The sequence below is a fragment of the Solanum stenotomum genome, chromosome 8 (genome assembly GCF_019186545.1).
Source record: "Solanum stenotomum isolate F172 chromosome 8, ASM1918654v1, whole genome shotgun sequence".
NCBI lineage: Eukaryota > Viridiplantae > Streptophyta > Magnoliopsida > Solanales > Solanaceae > Solanum > Solanum stenotomum.
The window spans coordinates 53,119,549-53,138,870 of record NC_064289.1 but is presented as its reverse complement, the minus strand read 5'-3'; the positions used below and the strand labels follow the sequence as shown (position 1 = coordinate 53,138,870).

Genomic DNA, 19,322 nt, shown 5'->3' with positions numbered 1-19,322 from the left:
GCTTTCTGCCTAACCCAACTTAGTTAATTTTAAATTAGTGAAGGAAAGGAAGTCTACTTTAATTTCATGAATTTTACAATTGTTTGGTTCATTGAATAATGGTATTAGGAAAAGTGAAAAATATGAAGAATAATGGTGTATTAATGCATCTGTAAAATAATAGTTGTCTACTATACAATTTTAGGATGTCCAACAATACTTGTTCACTTTATTAAAATCAATAGATAATTTTACACTTAATTTTTAATTTACCCTTATCATTAATTATAGTCATTTGCCTATTACATTTTTCAAGACATTGTATTTAATACTCCTTCCGTCCCTTTTTATATGTCACATTTTTACTTTGCACTTGCATTAAGAAATGATGTAACTTTACCCTTCTACCCTTATTTAATTTTTTTGGAACTCAAATTTTTAATCAATTAATATGAATTAATTTATTTTGATTAATTAATTTAACCAATGAACATGAATCATTTACTTAGCTTTTCTAAGTTGGTTAAATGTATATTTTCAAGGCTAATAACTCACAAGAGTAAAAAATGAACAATATGGTAATTTATGCATTGATTTTATGAAATGACAAGTATTATGGACCGATTATTTATAGAAAAGGATGACATATAAAAAGGGACAAAGGGAGTATATCCAAAGGGTGATATAGTAAATTATCCTTTCATTTATAGTTTATTAAAAAGTGTGCAAAGTCGATCAACAGTGGACAACAATTGTTGGACAGAGGGAGTATATTCAAAGGGTGATATAATAAAATTGGCCTTCTATTTATAGTTTCTTAAAAACTGTGCAAAATCTATAATGAAATAAGTATTGTTGGATTGAGAGAGTATAAGATAATGTGTTTTCAAACTCCTTGGTTGTCACCATTTGTGATTGTTTAAGAACACTTGATCACTTTGACCGTTTTCATAATTTAATTTATTAATGCTAATAATAAAAGGGCAATCAGAGTGCTTAACATATTTAAGAAGAGTAAATTTTAGGTTTAGCCAATATAAAAAATTATATTTGTATGCTATAGCTATAGTTTATATAATTGTGCTCCATAGCAAATTTTATATTTGCTATGGAGCTATTAATTAACTTGTATATTTCGGTATTCATTCCAATTGTATAAATATAAATTTGGAATCTGTATATAATTAAGAAACTGACCTGGCTGTAAGTTATATAAGTATATGTTTTTTGTTGTGATTTTCAGTCGTATATGTATATGTGTATTATATATATTTAAATATAAATTTGTATATGTATATGTAATTGTATCTTTGTATATATATATAGTTTGTATACAAATATCTCTCTCGCTTTATACAAACGCAAATTATACATTGTATTTTGTATAATTTGTGTTTGTATAAAGCAAGAAAGAGAGAAAGGCAAAAGAGATCAACTGGGCAGGGGAAGATTGTATTGTATAATTTTAAGTGTATAGGACGAAGAAATATGTATTTGTATATACAGTTTTCTCTCGCTTTATTCAAACACAAACGCAATTTATACATTTGTGTTTTTATAAAGTGAGAGAGGCGAGGGAGAGAATGGTGAGGGAAATTTCTGGAGAGTGGCGAACGAGATTTCTGGGGAGAGAGGCGAATGACAAAATATTTGCTACGAATTAGAATTAAATGAAACCGTGATTATAGCATTTATTTTTGAATTAATAGTTTGTTATTTCATACAATTTTCTCATTTATGAATGAGAAAATGCATAAGTACCCCCCCCCCCTCCCCAGCCTATCCCCAAAATCTCTGAGACACACCTAACCTTTACTAAAGTCCTATTACCCTCCCAAACTTATTTTATATATAATTTTCTACCCCTTTTTGGCCTACGTGGTACTATCTTGTGGGCCCAATGCGTGTTGACAATTTCTTCAAGGATAGTGCCACGTAGGCCGAAAAGGGGTAGAAAATTAATTAAAAAATAAGTTTGGGGGGGGGGGGGGGGGGGNGGGTAATAGGACCTTAGTAAAGGTTAGGTGTGTCTCAAGAATTTCGGACATAGGCTGGGGGATACTTATGCATTTTCCCAATTAATATAAGGAAACACAGCAAAGTTATGTTAAAGCCATGACCATCTAGGACAGGACAAATATATACATAATTTTGAAGAGGTTTGTAAAATATGATTATGATGTTACTTGTTTTCTTTTGTAATTAATAACGTCTTTTCTACTTGATCTATAACTTTTTAGTGTCACATTGAGTATATCATATATATATGAGTGTAATGTATATCACACATAAAGTTACGTTACGTATATGCAAAAATATACATGATATACATGGATATATATAGAGATATACACATATAAAATTGTCAAAGATGCTTCAAAGTTTTTTTCTTTTTTTGATCAAAGATGCTTCAAAGTTATATATATATATATATATATATTGCAACAACATCTATTCAATTTAGTAACATTATTGAGATTTCAAATTTTATATTCAAATTCACATTAAAAAAATTAGTTAGTTTGATTCTCATAATTTGAATCAGGACAGATATATTGAAATGAAAAAGAGTATCTCATGATCATTAGCTCTATATACAAACATGTGCATGCATGCATGTTATCAGGAAGATAATTTGAGATTATAAAAGAAGGATAAATATATGTATATTGTTCTTCGAAATGAACATTTTTTTTGTTTATTTTCTCAATTTTATGTATTAGCAAATATTTGGTGAATGGATATCTAATGTCTCATTTGTTTGCACTTAATCAAGGTCTGAATATTAATCATTTAGATTCAGCCCATTAAATGCGTTTAGGTTTTGAGAAAAATACGCGACTAAGCAAACATATGCTAGTTAATTATTTAACATAGGTTTGAAGAAATTACTTTTCCCCACGAACACATAACCATATTTAGTGGGTCACGTCCAGAATTTGTAAATTTGGTTCCTAATGGTATAAATTCAAAATTTGTATAATTCAGTTCCTAATTGTATAAATTCAGAATTTGTATATGTTTGCCTTAGCTATTTGTATGCGATTTGTTTATCTTGTTTGTATATAATTTGTTGATACATTTGATTTGTATAAGTTCTGAAAAATTTCTAAGTGTATAAATACACAATTTGTATATACTTACCATGTTTGTATATTGGCAGGCGAAATATACAAACGGAAATACCCATAACAAATGAAACTATAGCTATGGAGCGTAATTAGGCAAAATGTAGCTAAGGAGACTTGTTAAGTTTAATCTCTTTACGATTTATGAAATTTTCCCTTTGATTTCTGGGTCTGAATCTGAATCATTTAGATATAGCCCATTGAGTATATTTGTTTCATTTTTGTAAAAGTCTCTTAATGGAATTGAAAAGATTTGAGCGAATCAGATATGTAGGAGAATCTTTAATAACATTCAAACTTATTTAATATTATGTAAAATAATTACATCTCGTCTCTCTTTCTCTTTGCACAATTTTGTTCTCACAGCAGCAAATTTTCTTCCTCTTTTTTCTCAATCAAACGCCTTCTTTTTTTTATATTAATAATTTTTTTGGGGGTGTATTGATATTTATCAAGAACTCTTGTTGCAATAACATTTTTGGTTTATTGACCTTTAACAAGGTTTTTGAGTTAAAAAAAATACTAGTCACGATTAAAAACAATAACTATGTATACATATTTGAGGTCTCTTATTAGATTTTGTCTTAGGCCATTAATTTTATTGAGACGCTTTGATCATCAAACCCGCATATTTGAGGTATTTGATTAAAATTTTACCGTAGACCACTAATGTTGTTGAGAATTTGCATGACCAAACCCTCTATTAGAATACGGAAAAGTGTTGGATGAAACAAATGGACCTAGTTGGACAGTTGTAGATTGAGTAATATGTGTGAAGAACTGCACTTCAACCAATGCAAAGAAGAGAAAATACTTGAGAGTTTTGTATTTTCATTATTTGACACATTTTATAATGTTTGAACATTAGTATTTGATCCAACTATTTTGTAGTTAATTATTAAATTATCATATATTTGACTGATTGAATATAATCAAAATAAGATTTGATTAGTTGAATAATTCTATTTATGAAAAGATGTTTATGTTAAATTCTTAAAAATATTTATGTTATAATAATTTTTATTTGCATATTTATGTAATTTAAATTTTTTAATCAAATGTAAATATTTAAAATATTATTTTTAATCAAAAAGTAATATTTTTGTTGAAATGAAATTTTATAATATTTTATTAATATAATAGTTAAATTCATATGCACATTCAGATATTGAAAACAAACCGTCTTAATTATTTAGTGTTCAGATTTAGAGACGTACATCTTAGTATTCAGATGTATAATCAGATCTAGACATCTAGATCTTAATGCACATCTTAATATTCAAATGTTTATTCAAACTTAGACGTTTTAATTTTAATGGAAACAAATGAGACCTAAGTTCATATTAGAAAGAAATAAATCTTAATGGAAACAAATGAGACCTAAGCTCATATTAGAAAGAAATAAAAGGAAAAGATAAAGAAGAGGTGGAGTACAATCTTTATGTATCTACTAACAATAAGGTATATATATATATATACACTAAATTCAAGAAATTATTTTTATTGTGGACTAAAATTAAAGGGTTGAAGATAATGTTTCTTTCACTCCTAATTTATGATAGAAAATGACATCCAATCTCCATCCCTTCTTGTCTTGGGAATACCCTTCTCCTTTACATTATATATTGTGCTATATTATTATATTTTCCAATTTAACTATTTTGGGTGTGGGATCAAAGGTGGATTTAAAATTTGAAGTTTATATAGGCTTATATAGGCTTTTATCAGAGTAACATCAAGTTAAATTAAAATAATAACTAGGTTCATCGTTAATATTTTATAGATATGTAATGAAATTTTGAATACATGTATAGAATATATACAAATGCTACCTATTGCATTCACGTGAACCTATATATTTGCAATATGGATCCACCCGTGGTTGGATATTTGGGGATGGGAAATAAAAAATATTGTGGAATATCATTTATAAAACTTTATTTTCTCTACTTTAACTAGAGATTTCTTTTCTGATTTTCAAAAAACTATTTCTTAGAAAAAATATCTTGATCAATCAAATTTGAAAAGATTAAGATTTTTTTTAAAAAATTAACTTGATCACTTTTAAAAGACAAATAAATATATAATTCGATTTTTTTTTACAAGTTCTAAGAGATCAAGAGATATCAAACGATAGGAAATTATACTAATATATTTCACCTTTACAATATTGACACTTTAGTCATCAACTACTATAAAATATAAGAAGGGAAAAAAAAGAACTTTTTTGTGAAAGTTATGTTTAAGGTTTTTGGTCATCTAGGCTCTTTAAGACAACATTTTCCATTGTTGAAAAAATAAAAAGAATGGACCATTTTTTAATGTGATAATTAATATTCTTCCATATATTAGTCATTTTCGTTGAAAAGAAAAAAGTGAAAATATGATATGTCAATTTCTGTTTTTAAATGGTTTCGTGGAATGCCCATCACCACTTGAAATTAGTACAAAAAAAAAAAAATCAAGAAAAATTAAAACGTCAAGAATTTTACCACCTTTTTTTTCTCATTTGGTGTTTGGTACTTTCATCGAAATCCGACTAATCAAAATCCACATATTATTGGACTCATTTCTGAAGGAGACACTCTCAACAAAAAAAAAGATTTCACTATCAAAAATTCAAGCTTCAATTCGAGACCTCTAATTAAAGGTCAAAGAGTTTTCAACCATCTACCATGACCGTATTGGTCAAGAATCTTCATTTGCTGAAAGGACTTTCTTAATTAATATTTATTGTTGAAAAATGTAAAACCAAAAGGGTGATATGCACATTAAAACCAAGAGGGTGATATGCACATTACACGTTAGCGGATAGATGTTATAAAACTCTTCAAATAAATTATAACATGTTGTGTGCGGTTATATAATATATTTAAAATTCTCGTTGTCTAGAAAAGTAAATCAACAAATACATATAAGGAGGGATATAATTCAAGAGGTATAGTTCATTTAAACATTCATCTATAACAAGAACAATAAATACATACATTCTAGAATCAGAAATTGAAAGGAAAACTAAGTGTTAGCTTGTATGTACCTTGACGACTCTCACTATATCAGCAAACATGTGTTAATAAGGTATGAACTTACAACAATTTTAATAACTAACATAGTGATGTACTCTGTCGTACTATTTGGTTTGATTATATCGACTTGATCAACAATGAATCACCCCCGAATAGAAGAAAATGATATTTTTCTGATCTCATATGTATAAAGACTTGAGCAAAGGATGCTGGACAAATTTAATATAATCTCACAAATGGGGTCTGAGGAGAGTAGAATATATGCAAACCTTACCCCTATCTTGTGATGATGATGAAGATATTGTTTCTGATAGATCATCAACTCAACAAAAAGAGATGAAAAGAAGCAATAATAACAAGTATTAACAACAAGAAGATAATAAGATAAATAAAGTAAAAGAAACAATCAAGTAATACTAGAGATCTAAGAATAAGCAAACATAAAAATAATACTAATACTTCTAATATGAAATACTCTGCAAGCTACTAATCTTCTATCCTAATTAACTTGATCACTTAAATTAAACCTCGAAGCAATTTTAATATTTTATTTTTAAAAAAAACAAACATTTCAAAAATATGTCAAAAGTACCAAGTAGTAAATTCTTTCATGTAATAGTATCAAAAAATTAAAACGAATATCGTCTTTAGTTTTTTATTTTGGATGTGGAAGCATTGGTAGGGGTCAATCAGTCACAGAGTAGAAGTTGAAGGGCATACTTTGCAAATCTTGGCATATATTTTGATGCTATTCAAATTTCTCTTATCCATAAAGCATATTCCAATAACGGTGATACACATTAGCAGATGGATGTTATAAATTCGTTCGGAAAATTATAAAATATTGTGCTATTCCCCCCCGCACTAAAGTTCATGGTTCGAGGAAAGGCCTGGCCACAAGTTAAACTACATTTGATAATGTAAAATATATTTACATTGTCATACACGTCAGTGTATATAACTTAAACTCTCTGTTTTTCCCCAGGTCAGGGTAAGTGTATAACAATTGGACATCTTAGAAACAGTAGTATTATAAGTACACAAAATCAACGAAAAGATAAACAATCTGTCTGAAACAAAAAAAAATGTAAATCTTGAATTGAAACTTCTTATGTTAAAGAAGTTGGAGAATCACTACAAGACATTGAACCAAGTTTCTACAATCAATAAACAGCTACACCAATCTTTTTTCCCTTTCTACAACCCCCACCCCAAAAAAAGTACTTGTCAAAAAACCAAGAATTTAAGCAGATTACAAAAATTAGTGTGTTAGTTAAGCACTTTATTTTCAAACATGTACAAGTGCCAACCCCCAACTTCCCCTATCCATGCAGGAAACAGATTCCACTGCAGGAAGCTAAATGTAATTCAACTAATATACTTCCCTTGTGTTATATATAATCTTTACACTTACAATATTTATTATTAACAAAACAAAAAAGGAATCTCCAAAACCCCCATCTACTTCCTCCAATTACTGCAGCCACTTTATTAAAGCAAAAGACGCGTCTCGGATTGATGTTTCATCTGTTGTCTAGCTTGTTGTTGGGACCAGTAAGCATGAGCAATGAGGACTCGGTCGAGGAGTTCCTGAGGCACAGGCTCACCTCTCCTTTGTTGAGGAGATATTCGCGCTGTGTGCACCAGTGTTTTCCATTTGTCCTGAAGAAACGTGAACACAAACATCACGCGTTTATTATAACATACAAGGAACACATTTTAATTTTCAAAACAAGAATTACACGTTTAATCGACCAAGGAACAAGTTGTGCTGAGCTGATCAAACCCCAACTCTTTTTGAAACTAGTTGGACCGGGCCAAGCCCCAAGGCGGCTCGGCTCTTTGTCCAGGCAGCCAAACTTAATCAAGAGGATAACTTATAATTTCATTTTCCTTCCTCCAAAATTCACATTTAAATGTGGAAACGAATAAGGAGCTAATCAAGAAGAAGCTAAAGTGGAAACTACAGGAATGAGCAACATATGAAGAGTCTAGTGCCCTTGATTCAAGTAGGCAAAGTGACAATTTGAAGGTGAGTTACTGAAATGCAAGATATTTAGTGCAGTTTGTACCTTTAAATCGACATAAGTTCTGTGTTTGGCATTATCAAAAGCTCGCATTTTGACATCACGCCACCTGCAAAGATAGCAAAGACAAAAGGAACTTTTGAGGTCAGCATTTGCATACAACTATTAAGAAGATACAAATTTAAGCGAGCATGGCTCATTTCGATATACCTTCCAGTTCCAAGCTTCTCAACAGCTTGAACAAGTGCTTCCACTTCGAAAACAGAAAAAGGTCTACGGATTCGACGCTGCACAGTTTCACATCGCTTGGGCTTTAACATTGGAACTACAGCCAAGGCTTCTGCATCCATTGCAGCAACTGGAACCAATGCTCTTGAATCTGCAGCATTTTTCTCCAGAGAGGCATCAGGAGGGGATGGAGCTGAATCGTGATCGCTTTCAATGAAGTTGCTCAAATTTGTTCCTGAATAATCCGGGAAGGCATTATACGTCTCCTGTTGCATGCCATTATGAATAATAGTAGAACCAGGTGAGCACCTGCTAAGAAATATATGGCAAACTTATCAAGACTTTTTTTAAGAAGGTTTTAGGAAGAACAGAATAAGGGCCTACCACCTTCCACAAAAAGCAACATCAGATAGAGAAAAAAGAGGACAAGAGACTAACAGGGTTAAAGAGAGTAGCAATATCTCAGGTGTCCTGAGTTGAAAGCAAATGTAGACTTTAACTACACATAACGACATGCATACATTTGCAAGAATTAATTCATCAATAAAACTGAAGCGTCACCAACTCCATTGACTAACTACAGCTAGTCGAATGCCAAAATTAAGCTAGTGAAACTTAAAGACTATACAATAATTAATGCCAAAAAGAGATCGTCGAGCATATGAAATACCTTGTTAGTGGTTGAGGTGTCTCACAAGGAAGTACACGAGAACGACCTTCTGGACCTAGAGGTGGGGAAGTTCGAGAGGGGCTAGGCTCCAGGGTAAAACCAAGAGCATCAAGTTTGTCATCATGTGAAATTCCAGCCTGAAATAAGGTCTTGCTGTCATCTCTAACCTTCTTACCCTGAAAAACTACACCAATCCGCAGCCCACCACCAAGTATTGCCGTCACTGCTTCCATTACGGTCCTCTGCAGAGTATTAGAAGCATAAAGAGTGAATTTCTATGTTTGAATCTGGAAAAGAGAAACAAAGAATTCTGCAGCAGTACTACTGAAAGAACCTTATTTAAGTGAACAGATTATAGCATTTAGAATTAACACTTTCACATGCCTTTAAAGAACCAACAGTTGCATTTTCCGGAATCTCAACAAAAAGCTCAGGAACTCTGAAAGACTTGATCTTGAGCTTCACTGAGGATAAACATCTTTGTAACATCAGAAACTCTTCAAATGAAAAATTGCCATAAAAGAATCATTGCTTAGTCCAAAAGAAGGCCTTCTCACCATGGGAGTCATTAGACCTGAAGGATGCACTAGCTCCTTTGGCGATTGACGTCCCAGCTGCTGCACGGGCTGTCGGATTCCATATGCAAGGGGGAATAGGTACCAATTAGAACTGGGAATGCATACACACCAACATGTGCAAGTAATGACTGTGAATAATGTGCATGTTTTTCACTGTAGGCAGGGTTTCAGAAGAAGACAACAAACCTCCTGAAGATGCTAGACTATAACCGGATGCATCTCTATTTAAGTCTTTTGTTGGAGAACTACATATTCCATCACTACTCCCTCCATCAGAATTGGAGAACGAGTTACAATAATAGAGCTTTCTTTTCTTGAAAGGAAAATCTCTCTGAGACCTTTCGCTCGTGTAGACATTTTCCCTTTTCTGGTAGACATGCCTTGTTTCATTATCTGGAGAGATGCTTGCTATGTCAAATCCAGGAAGTTAAAAGCTGAAGGTCAGAACCAAAATAAACAATAAAAAACACTCACCAACATTGACATGTCCCTCATCATCAGATTGCGGATTTACTTCCCAGTATTTGGATGCCTGTAACTTCCTCATCCTCCAATCTCCTACACGCGGTGCTGGCATGAAGGCCTTATTTCTGGTGCTAGGTTGAGTGCACCTACAAGATTTTTCGTCATCATCTTTGTTAGCTAACTGTACATCATTCCGGATCACCGGAAAGGACCCAAAAGGATCAAGGTCCGTAGAAAGAGATAACTTTACAGTATTGTCCGAAGCAACAAGCATTGAACGCTTCCTATCCCAAGGATCATGAAACTCTGAACTGCAAATTGCAACCCTCTTATTCGTTGTAATCGTTGCATCATTTGACAGGTTGATTTTCAATTGTTTTTTACTTTCAGCGCCTAATGTACAGCTAGAAAAATCTCCACAACCAGATAACTCATGTTCTACCTTAGTAGAACAGTTTCTGTTTTCAGTTTTGCGTTCACCATTTATGAATTGTTCTGCAGAACCCAACTTCTCCGAGCAATCGGAACTTGTAATTACAGACGCTGGTCCAGATAACGCATCTGTCGATTTGCTTAAGCAATGATTTACCACAGGAGCTTCTGAAACAATCTGAGAAATGAAGAACCCCCGCTCCTGGCAACGTTCATTACAATGATTTTCTTTTAATGGTGTATCTGCATCCTCCTTAACCGTCTCAGTAGTATCTTTCACAACTGCAGACTGATCTTTCCCACTAGAATTTGAAGTGCTTTCTCCTTCCAGGAGTAACTTCCCAGCTACAGTAGTCAACAAGTCAAAAGCACACATTTCATTGCTATCAGATTTCTTCCTAATATTTCCCCTTCCCTAAAAATATCGACAACGAAATAAGATTAGAATGAGTACCTCAAGTCAAAAACATTAAGGCGAAATTACAATCGCATATGAAAAGTGAAGTTACCCTAGCTGATCTCGTAGCTCGGGGAATATAAGGCACCTGATAGCCAATGAATCCATAATCTAACCTCTTATGCAACTCCATATCTCAGAAACCATAGGACTAAATATTCAGAAAACACGAAACACCAGCAATGTTTGATCTACTTTACAGTATAAAAACCTCATATCTATACATCCCTCCGGACAAGCAGTGCAAGTACATGAAATAATCTAAAGAAGAAACCTGCCAGATCACAAATCACGAATCAAGACATTGAGGTAAAAGTATTGGAAATCAAGCACAGCGGTGTAAAAAATCAGGAAACGAAAAAGGCAACACAACAGAATGCCCACATTTTCACTAATGCTAAGAGACTGGCCCTTTGTATTACATAACTTTAAGCCGAATTCAACCCGCAGAAAAGTTAGTCTTTTTTCGATTGACTCTTAAATGATGGTTATAAAAGGGAATAATCTTAAATTTTTTATCATAACTACATTTTCCACAATATCCTAAAACCTTTAACTGTCCAATCCAAAAGCATACAAAGATAAAGTATGATCTCAATTTCAAATTTAAAAGAAGCTATTCCCTCCAACTAATACTATACAAAATATGGCAAGATCTTAATCATAAGAAACCACAAGAATCAACAATCACTGAATCAGAACTATAAGAATGACACGAAAGACTTTCACCAACATTACGACAGAAAAGAACATGTTTGATCAAACGAAAAAAAGCGCCAGTATAATTCCAGCATGACATGTTTGATGAGAAGGAAAGAAACCTGTTGCTTTTTTCCTCAAAAAAAGGAAAAGAGGAAAGAAGCCATTTCCTCATGAGGGTAAAGTAATTATGCAAATCTTAATGAAATCCATGAATCCCAACTCCCCATAAACCCAAAGATTGGAGGGGAAATTAAGAAAAAAGAACTTAGAAAGATGATATAAAAAGAAAGCAATTAGATCAACCAAACCGAACCTAGCAAATTCAAGAATCCACTTGGGAAAGATCAATAGATCTAATCTAAAACACCCTGATTTTCACAGAAAAGCTTTTTGGGGAACCAAATTCTGAAAAGAACTTAGAAGAAAGGGAAAAAGCTTCAATTTCTTAAAATGCTTTGTTGGTAGCAGAGATGCAGAAAAAACCAAAATGTTTTCCACAATCCAATCAGGTTCTGAACAAAGATTGGAACTTTAAGCAAATTATGCACCAGAAAAAAAAAATGGATCACATCACCTTTAAAGCAACAATTTTTTCTTCAAACCCCATTAAACCATACTTAGAGAACTTAAAAAGCAAAGCATCAACAGTTTCTTCTACTTTGTCAGGATTTTCTCCCCAATCCAAACAAAAGATAGCATCTTTATTCAAATTGTGCATAGAAAGAAGAAAAAAAAATGAATCACATCACCTCAAAGCAACCAAATTTTCCTCAAACTTCACCACAATTTACCCATGAAACACTTAAAACTAACAAATTCAACAATTTCTTTTAATTTCTCAAGATTTTCTCCTCAACCCAACAAGTCTGTGAAACCAAAGATTGGAACTTTATGAAAAATTTTACAATCAAAGAAGAAACAAATGGATCACCATCACCTTAAAGCAACCAAATTTTCCCTTCAAAAACCATTAAATCCCCACAAAAATTCTCAACAAAGATTGAAACTTTATGCAACCAAACAGGATATTCAACTGTTATAAACAAAAGATTACAACTTTATACACACAAACAACAATAAAGAACCATGTCACATCACACCTTAAAACAACCAAACTTCCATCAAAATTCACCAAAAATAAAATAAAAATTCAAGAATCACCCAAATTGTGTATACATACTTAGTAACCAATAATTGTGAAATGCAATTTTTTTATTTTTCACCATGACCCAAAAACCCTGTGAAAACCACCCCCAAACATTGTCTTAAACCCCAGTTCTTTATACACTTGACATCCATGACCGGAACTGTCGGTAAAATACCGGTTGATTCACTGGCAATAACAGGTCAGTGGTGAAAAAACTATGCAAAGACCGGTTCTTTGCCAAATGGTGGGCCCATATACAATGTGATGTTGCCACGTGGAGGGTCAAACGGATCAGTTGGTTTTGGTTGGTTTATACACTATCAGTTAAAAACGTTGGGTCATCAAATTTTCTTTTTTTCAAAACTTTTTCTTTTGTTGTGTCTTCAAAATTATCCCTTTCATGTACAATCCGACAAAATTGGAAAAAAAATAGTCTTCATTTTTTTCCGAAAAATTACAATTGCGATTTAATTTATAAAATAATTAATTTTTAAGTATATTATACATAGTCAATGTATAGATTATGTTGATGAATTCATTTGGTTAAAATTTGCTTGCATACTATCTCTTTCTGATCTTACTTAATCGAATTGCACTGAATATTGTTACAGTTAAAAATATATGGAATTATTTCGTTATAACCTTGGAATTTAGAAGTTATTTTGCAATGCCCTTATATAAAATTAATTAAAAGCTCTAAATTTATGTAGTACTAATAATAAATAATGAGCATAAAACTAAAAGTATATTTATATAGTTAATGTTGATAAAATAAAGTATAATAGGAAAAAAATATAAATATACCTCTGAACTATCGTAAATGGTATGCAGATACCCTCTGTCATACTTTTGGGACATTGGTGCCCCTGCCGTCCATAAACTAGAGCATATATGCCCTTCACTCTAACGGAAGACTAAATAGGGACACATGGCACAATCTTATCCGTCGATAAATGTCGGATCAATGGATAAAATTATGACACGTGTATGTCCGTTAGTATAAAGGGTATATATGCTCTAGTTTTTGGACGGCAGGGGCACCAATGTCCCAAAAGTATGACGAAGGGTATTTATATATCATTTACGATAGTTCGAGGTATATATGTCATATTTTTTCCCTATAAACAATGAAATAGTTGAAATGCCATCAAGCTAACCTATGCACAGTGGCGGAGACGGTATAAATTATGGATTCACAAAAGACAATATAATACTCCCTTTGCCCCAATTTATGTGATTTACTTTCTTTTTTAGTCAGTTCCAAAAATAATGACACATTTTTATATTAAGTAACAATTTAACTATAAAATGTCTATTTTACCCTTAATAAAATGATTTACAGCCACACGAATTTCTATCATTCATTTTGAACCACAAGTTTTAAAAGTCTTCCTTTCTTTCTTAAACTCTGTGTCGAGTCAAACAATCTCACATAAAATGAGACGGAAGGAGTATTAATTATGAATTTAAACGAACTTAATAATGTTTATTTAAAATCATAAAATTTATTAAGAAAATATATTAAATATATAATTACTTTATTACAAATTTAGTAACTATAATGAATCGTGAGTTCGATGACAAGTTTATAACTCATTTTATAAGGCAATCGAGTCATTTGAGCGAAAAATTATTTCTATAAAATAATTCCCTACGATAATAGAGAAATTGAGAGATTATAAATAAGTGGTGACGGTTTGGATCATATGCCACGTAGTATTTCAACATAATCTGACGTGGCATCTTTTTAAAAATCTCCACCATTATCTGATTATTTTTAAAATATTGCAAACACCATTAAAATCGAGTGAATTATTAGTTTCTTTTTTAAATTATTAACAGTATTAAAAACGTTTATTTATTTGATCAACTGAATTTAAATACAACTTTGATTTTGTAACATGATACATTCCTTAGTTCTCGGTAAGTTTATAAGTGTTTTCAAAACTTCTCTCGTTTTTTATTAAGAGTCACATGCTATTAAGAATTTGAGATCACTTGTTATTTCATGTGTCGAGAGTGTATTTAAATTGAGTTAATCAAATAAAATAGTATTTTTAAGACTGTGAATAATTCAGCAACGAAATTAATAATTTACATCTACTTCAAAGGTGTTTTTTAAAAAAAGGTGTTTTTTAATTACTTTTAAAAAAATACGGAGAACCGTAGATAAATAACGGCGTTAACCTCGGGAGGTGTGCTTAACCTTACAAAACAAAACGTTAGTCGTAATATAAAGTGACGGTTACAACGTCAAATTACATGTCTGTTACTTGTCGTGTAGTAGAATTGTTTTGATTTAGACACGTGGATAGGGAAAAAAAAGACAATTTCGTAAAATTATTTTATTACTGTAGATAAACGTGGGTAAAAGGAGAGGGAAAATATATATATTTTTTATTTTTGTTGAGCTTTAAATTATAATTTTCTTTAAATTTGTATTGACTTTATTTATCGTTAGATCACATTTTTTAAATGTAGTTGGCCAAAATGTTTCCTTGAACCTAAAACACACAAAATGTAGGTTTTGACAAAAGCTAACATAAATGGTTCAAAAGTGTATGCTAATTAATTAGCCATTTTTTGGACATGCACATGCAACGTATTTATTATATTCCAACCTCCCATTTTTGGTTCTATAATAAGATCAATACGATATTTGCTGAAAAAACTAGGGGTATTTACGACCCCCAATTATTTGATGGTTGAATGGACGAGTTTAACTTAATTAAGGCGGATTATGTTAGTTGAGTTAATAAATAGATATATTGATTTGTCCAAAAATTACTTAGGCTAAAATGAATTAAAATGCATATCATAGCGTAATTCATTCAATTTTTACTGAATTTGAACTGCTTTATTTGTTATTTTATGAACTGAACTAAGCTAAGTTGATAAATAAATAGGTTGATAAATTAATGAGATATTTGTGCTATAAAATATATTTTTTCCACTCATTTTCCACTGAATCAGTTATATGGTCTAATGTATGATGGCAAATATATAGATTCTTAGTTTTATTCATATGAAATAATTAAATTTTTTTAACACTGATTCAATCAAAAAATTTCTATAAAATAACCACCGAATATTTTTGAGTGAAAAATTCAATAGGAAAATAGTAGTAATAATTTTTTAGTTCTTAATATTTGTTGTCACATGAGATGGAGAAAGGGTCCTCGTCTGGCCCTCTTGTCTAGTACTAGCTAGGATTAGAAAACATACTAAAGTTGGTTGATTTAACAATGTTTTTTTTATTTGGTATTTGGTACCCATATAATTAAGTTAATATGTAGTTTTTTTTAAAAAATTAATAATTAAAGTTAACTTGTTAGATTTAATGTTAATATATCGGATATGATTAAGTATCTAATAAAGATGAACCAACCTAATTGGCAACCAATGAATTAAGGGCTAACTAATTATTGAACCAAACTTGGTTTCTCTTTCTTGTTAGTTCAACAAATCATATTGGCATCATGAATCCACCCCTTTAGTGTTGTGGAATATTTAAAACTTAGTGTCGAAGATGTGATGATTACATATTTTGTGTTGTGGAATATTCAAAATTTAGTGTCGTGGAATATTCAAAATTTAGTGTCGAAGACGTGACGATCACATACTTTAATAAAATAAAAAATTAATTCCATTTTTTTTATATATGTATGTGTTAATTTTTTTCTCACAAACATCAGAGCAAAGTTGGATATAGTTATAGATTCTTTTTTGGTTCTTATTTGGTGTGGTATTCGGTATTTAAATTGGAGCGTAATTAATTCGGATTTACGCCGTGTAGGGATCAGTTTGGAAGGAAATGCTTTCTACCAAGGATTTTTCATACCTATGGCTCGAATTCGAGACACCTGGTTAAGAAAAAAAAAATTATCCACTACACCATATTTTTTAGTGCTGATATAGTTATGGACTTAGCAATTCATTCGAACTAGATTGCTTGCATTTGGACTTTGTGTATATCACATTCGTTAAATGAGTATACATTGTCGGATAAAGGGTCTGAATCACAAAAATTGAAATAACCATATTAAAATAAATGGGTGAGTGCATCAGTTTGTGCACAATAGCCTTATAAAAGAAAGAGACATGAGCGGAAACATAGTTTTAAAGGATTTGAAGAGACTAGTCTTATAAAAGAAACATTTTTCATAAATGTAATAAGTTATAACACTGAAATCATTGATAAAGAACACAATAGATCAAAAGTGAAGTATAATTGACTGTTTATCTATGAAACCTCTAAACATAACTGAGTAGTGACTATCGGAATAAGGTCCCCGACGTAGCTTCAACACATATTCATAAAATGATGGAAATCTAAAGACTAAACCCCTGAAAATAGAAAAGAGCTTACCAAAATTAGAAAGAAATAAGACCTAGTGAGCGGTTTGATCACGTACTTGTATACCAGAGTCTGCATCAATTAAAGATGTAGTGTCCCCGACAGAAGGGACGTAAGTACTTGCGAAATAGTACTATATGTAAAATGACAGAATGAAACATGATATGCATATCAAGATCAATAGAAGAAACAAACATAATCATAATTGTGGCATAGGAAGATGAAGAGATAAGTTCATTTAGACTGCCTTAGTATAACACCCCTAAATTTCTAAGTCAAGACCCGAATCATTCTGTAATATCTCGCAACTCTACTCTTAAAATTTGAATCGTTCGTCGAAAGTATATGAGCTTGAGCCGGGTGATGTCCTACTTGCTCATATGTTTTAAGGTCATTTACCAAGTGTATCAAGGGTATCAAAAGTGATCTAGGGTCATAAGGGACCTCAAACACCAAGCTTAGTTCAAAGCATTCCTATCGGCTAAGTTCTCGCATGAGTTCATATAAAGGTCAACTTTAAATGCTTATATCTCTCCATATATAATGAAATAGGTGGCCTATGGCCTATCAAATTAAACGTCTGTGTCTTTTTTTCAACGTCACCAAGTTTACCTTATTCAAATTCAGAGTAAAAATTTATACTTATTTTACTAAAACATGTCTGAGTTGATAAATTCGGTGAGGACAATTGCTCATTTGGCGACTCGCAATGGGTTGACGAGTCGCCAAATTAGCTCGTTGAAATGTCCTGAAAACCTCAAGTCTCTGTCTATTTTGGTGATCTAAACCTCCATTTGGCAAACCGCCAAATATTTGAATGAGAGGACCTCCAGATTGTTGATTTGGCCAATGGGATTCATTAAAAGATCATTTTCTTTGATTTCTACGACCTTCTTATGTTCCTAGAAGGGTATTCTTGACTTTTTACCCTAAATTAACTTCTCTAAGTTCATCTTATAACCTAATATCATCATTATACGTATAGAAACTCTCAAAATCTTAATTCTCCTTCTTTCAAAGATCAAGAACTCCAAGAAGAGGATTTCTCCAATCTCTCCAGCTCTAAAGACTCTAAGTTCAAGATTCTCTTCAAGGCACCTAAGATTTTTAATCCAAGACTCTTCTCCACACTTTATCTTTCAAGATTTTCTTCAAGTTTATCCAAGAACATTGTTCTTCCAGGTATATAAGACTATTCATAGTGTTGAACTAGTTCGTCCTCACGCCATACTTCTCAATGTAGTCCATAAAAAAGTCAAATCTAGGGTTTTGTCCTCAATTTATGGAATTCTTGATATGCACTTATCCTTATTTCGCGTTCTAAATTGTTATATTATGATATTGTAATTCTTTAAGCGTTGAGTTTCTTGATGTTGTCGTTCATGCTTATTTTCCACATGAACCCTAATTACTGAATTTTTTACTAAAATTTGTCAAGACGTTATTTTTCTTACAATGATTTTGAAAATTTAAAGTGAGTTTATGAGAGTTTAAAGAACTATATTTAGAGAAGTTTAAGGGAACTCTAACGGTTCCAAAATCATCATTTTTAAGTTGAAAGAGAGTTCTACTTCATGAACAATAAAAAGAGTTTTCATATAGATTCAGTACATGTCAGTTACCTCTTAAAGAATCCCTCAAAATTTATAACTCAAAATAGGGTCCATGCTGAAATATAGACATGAAAAACTCAACTCAAAGATTTCAATAACAATATAGAAAAACTCAATACTCAGAACTCAAGAACTCAAAACTCAACGTTACTACTCATCTAAAAAATACTCAATTAATAGGGTTCATGCGGAAATATAGACATGAACGAATCAACTCAAGAATCTCAATGCATAACATATAACAATTCAATAGTTAGGAATATAATTTCAAAAAGAATCAGGAACTCAAGAACTCGGAGCTCTACATCAACTCATCTCAAGAACACTCAAATCTAAGGATACAACCCTATATTACTCTTTTACTAATTTTAAAGTAGATGTAGGACGTGAGGACAAACTAGTCCAATACTATGATAGTCTTACATACCTGGAAGAACAAAGTTCTTGGAGAAATTGACGAAGCTCGAAGAATGCTCAAAACCCTAGCTTTTCTCCTCTTGGAACCTTGCTCTA

General features: G+C 31.7%; 1 protein-coding gene across 5 annotated transcripts; it reads right to left on the bottom strand.

The window, feature by feature from the left end:
• Positions 1-7,185: 7,185 nt before the first annotated feature.
• Positions 7,186-12,999, bottom strand: LOC125872971 (telomere repeat-binding protein 5-like). 5 transcript variants are annotated; one of them, XM_049553794.1, is made up of 10 exons: positions 12,873-12,999; positions 11,043-11,264; positions 10,111-10,948; positions 9,823-10,029; positions 9,616-9,684; positions 9,443-9,522; positions 9,059-9,300; positions 8,371-8,700; positions 8,206-8,269; positions 7,186-7,795 (listed from the first exon to the last, which is right to left on the bottom strand). In XM_049553794.1, exons 2-10 carry the CDS (start codon positions 11,121-11,123, stop codon positions 7,625-7,627), a joined length of 2,082 nt encoding a protein of 693 aa, XP_049409751.1. In that variant the 5' UTR covers positions 11,124-11,264; positions 12,873-12,999; the 3' UTR covers positions 7,186-7,624. The 5 variants fall into 5 exon arrangements, with proteins under 5 accessions (XP_049409751.1, XP_049409753.1, XP_049409750.1 ...); XM_049553796.1 differs by lacking the exon at positions 12,873-12,999 and adding an exon at positions 12,793-12,860; XM_049553793.1 differs by lacking the exon at positions 12,873-12,999 and adding an exon at positions 12,442-12,717.
• Positions 13,000-19,322: the final 6,323 nt, after the last annotated feature.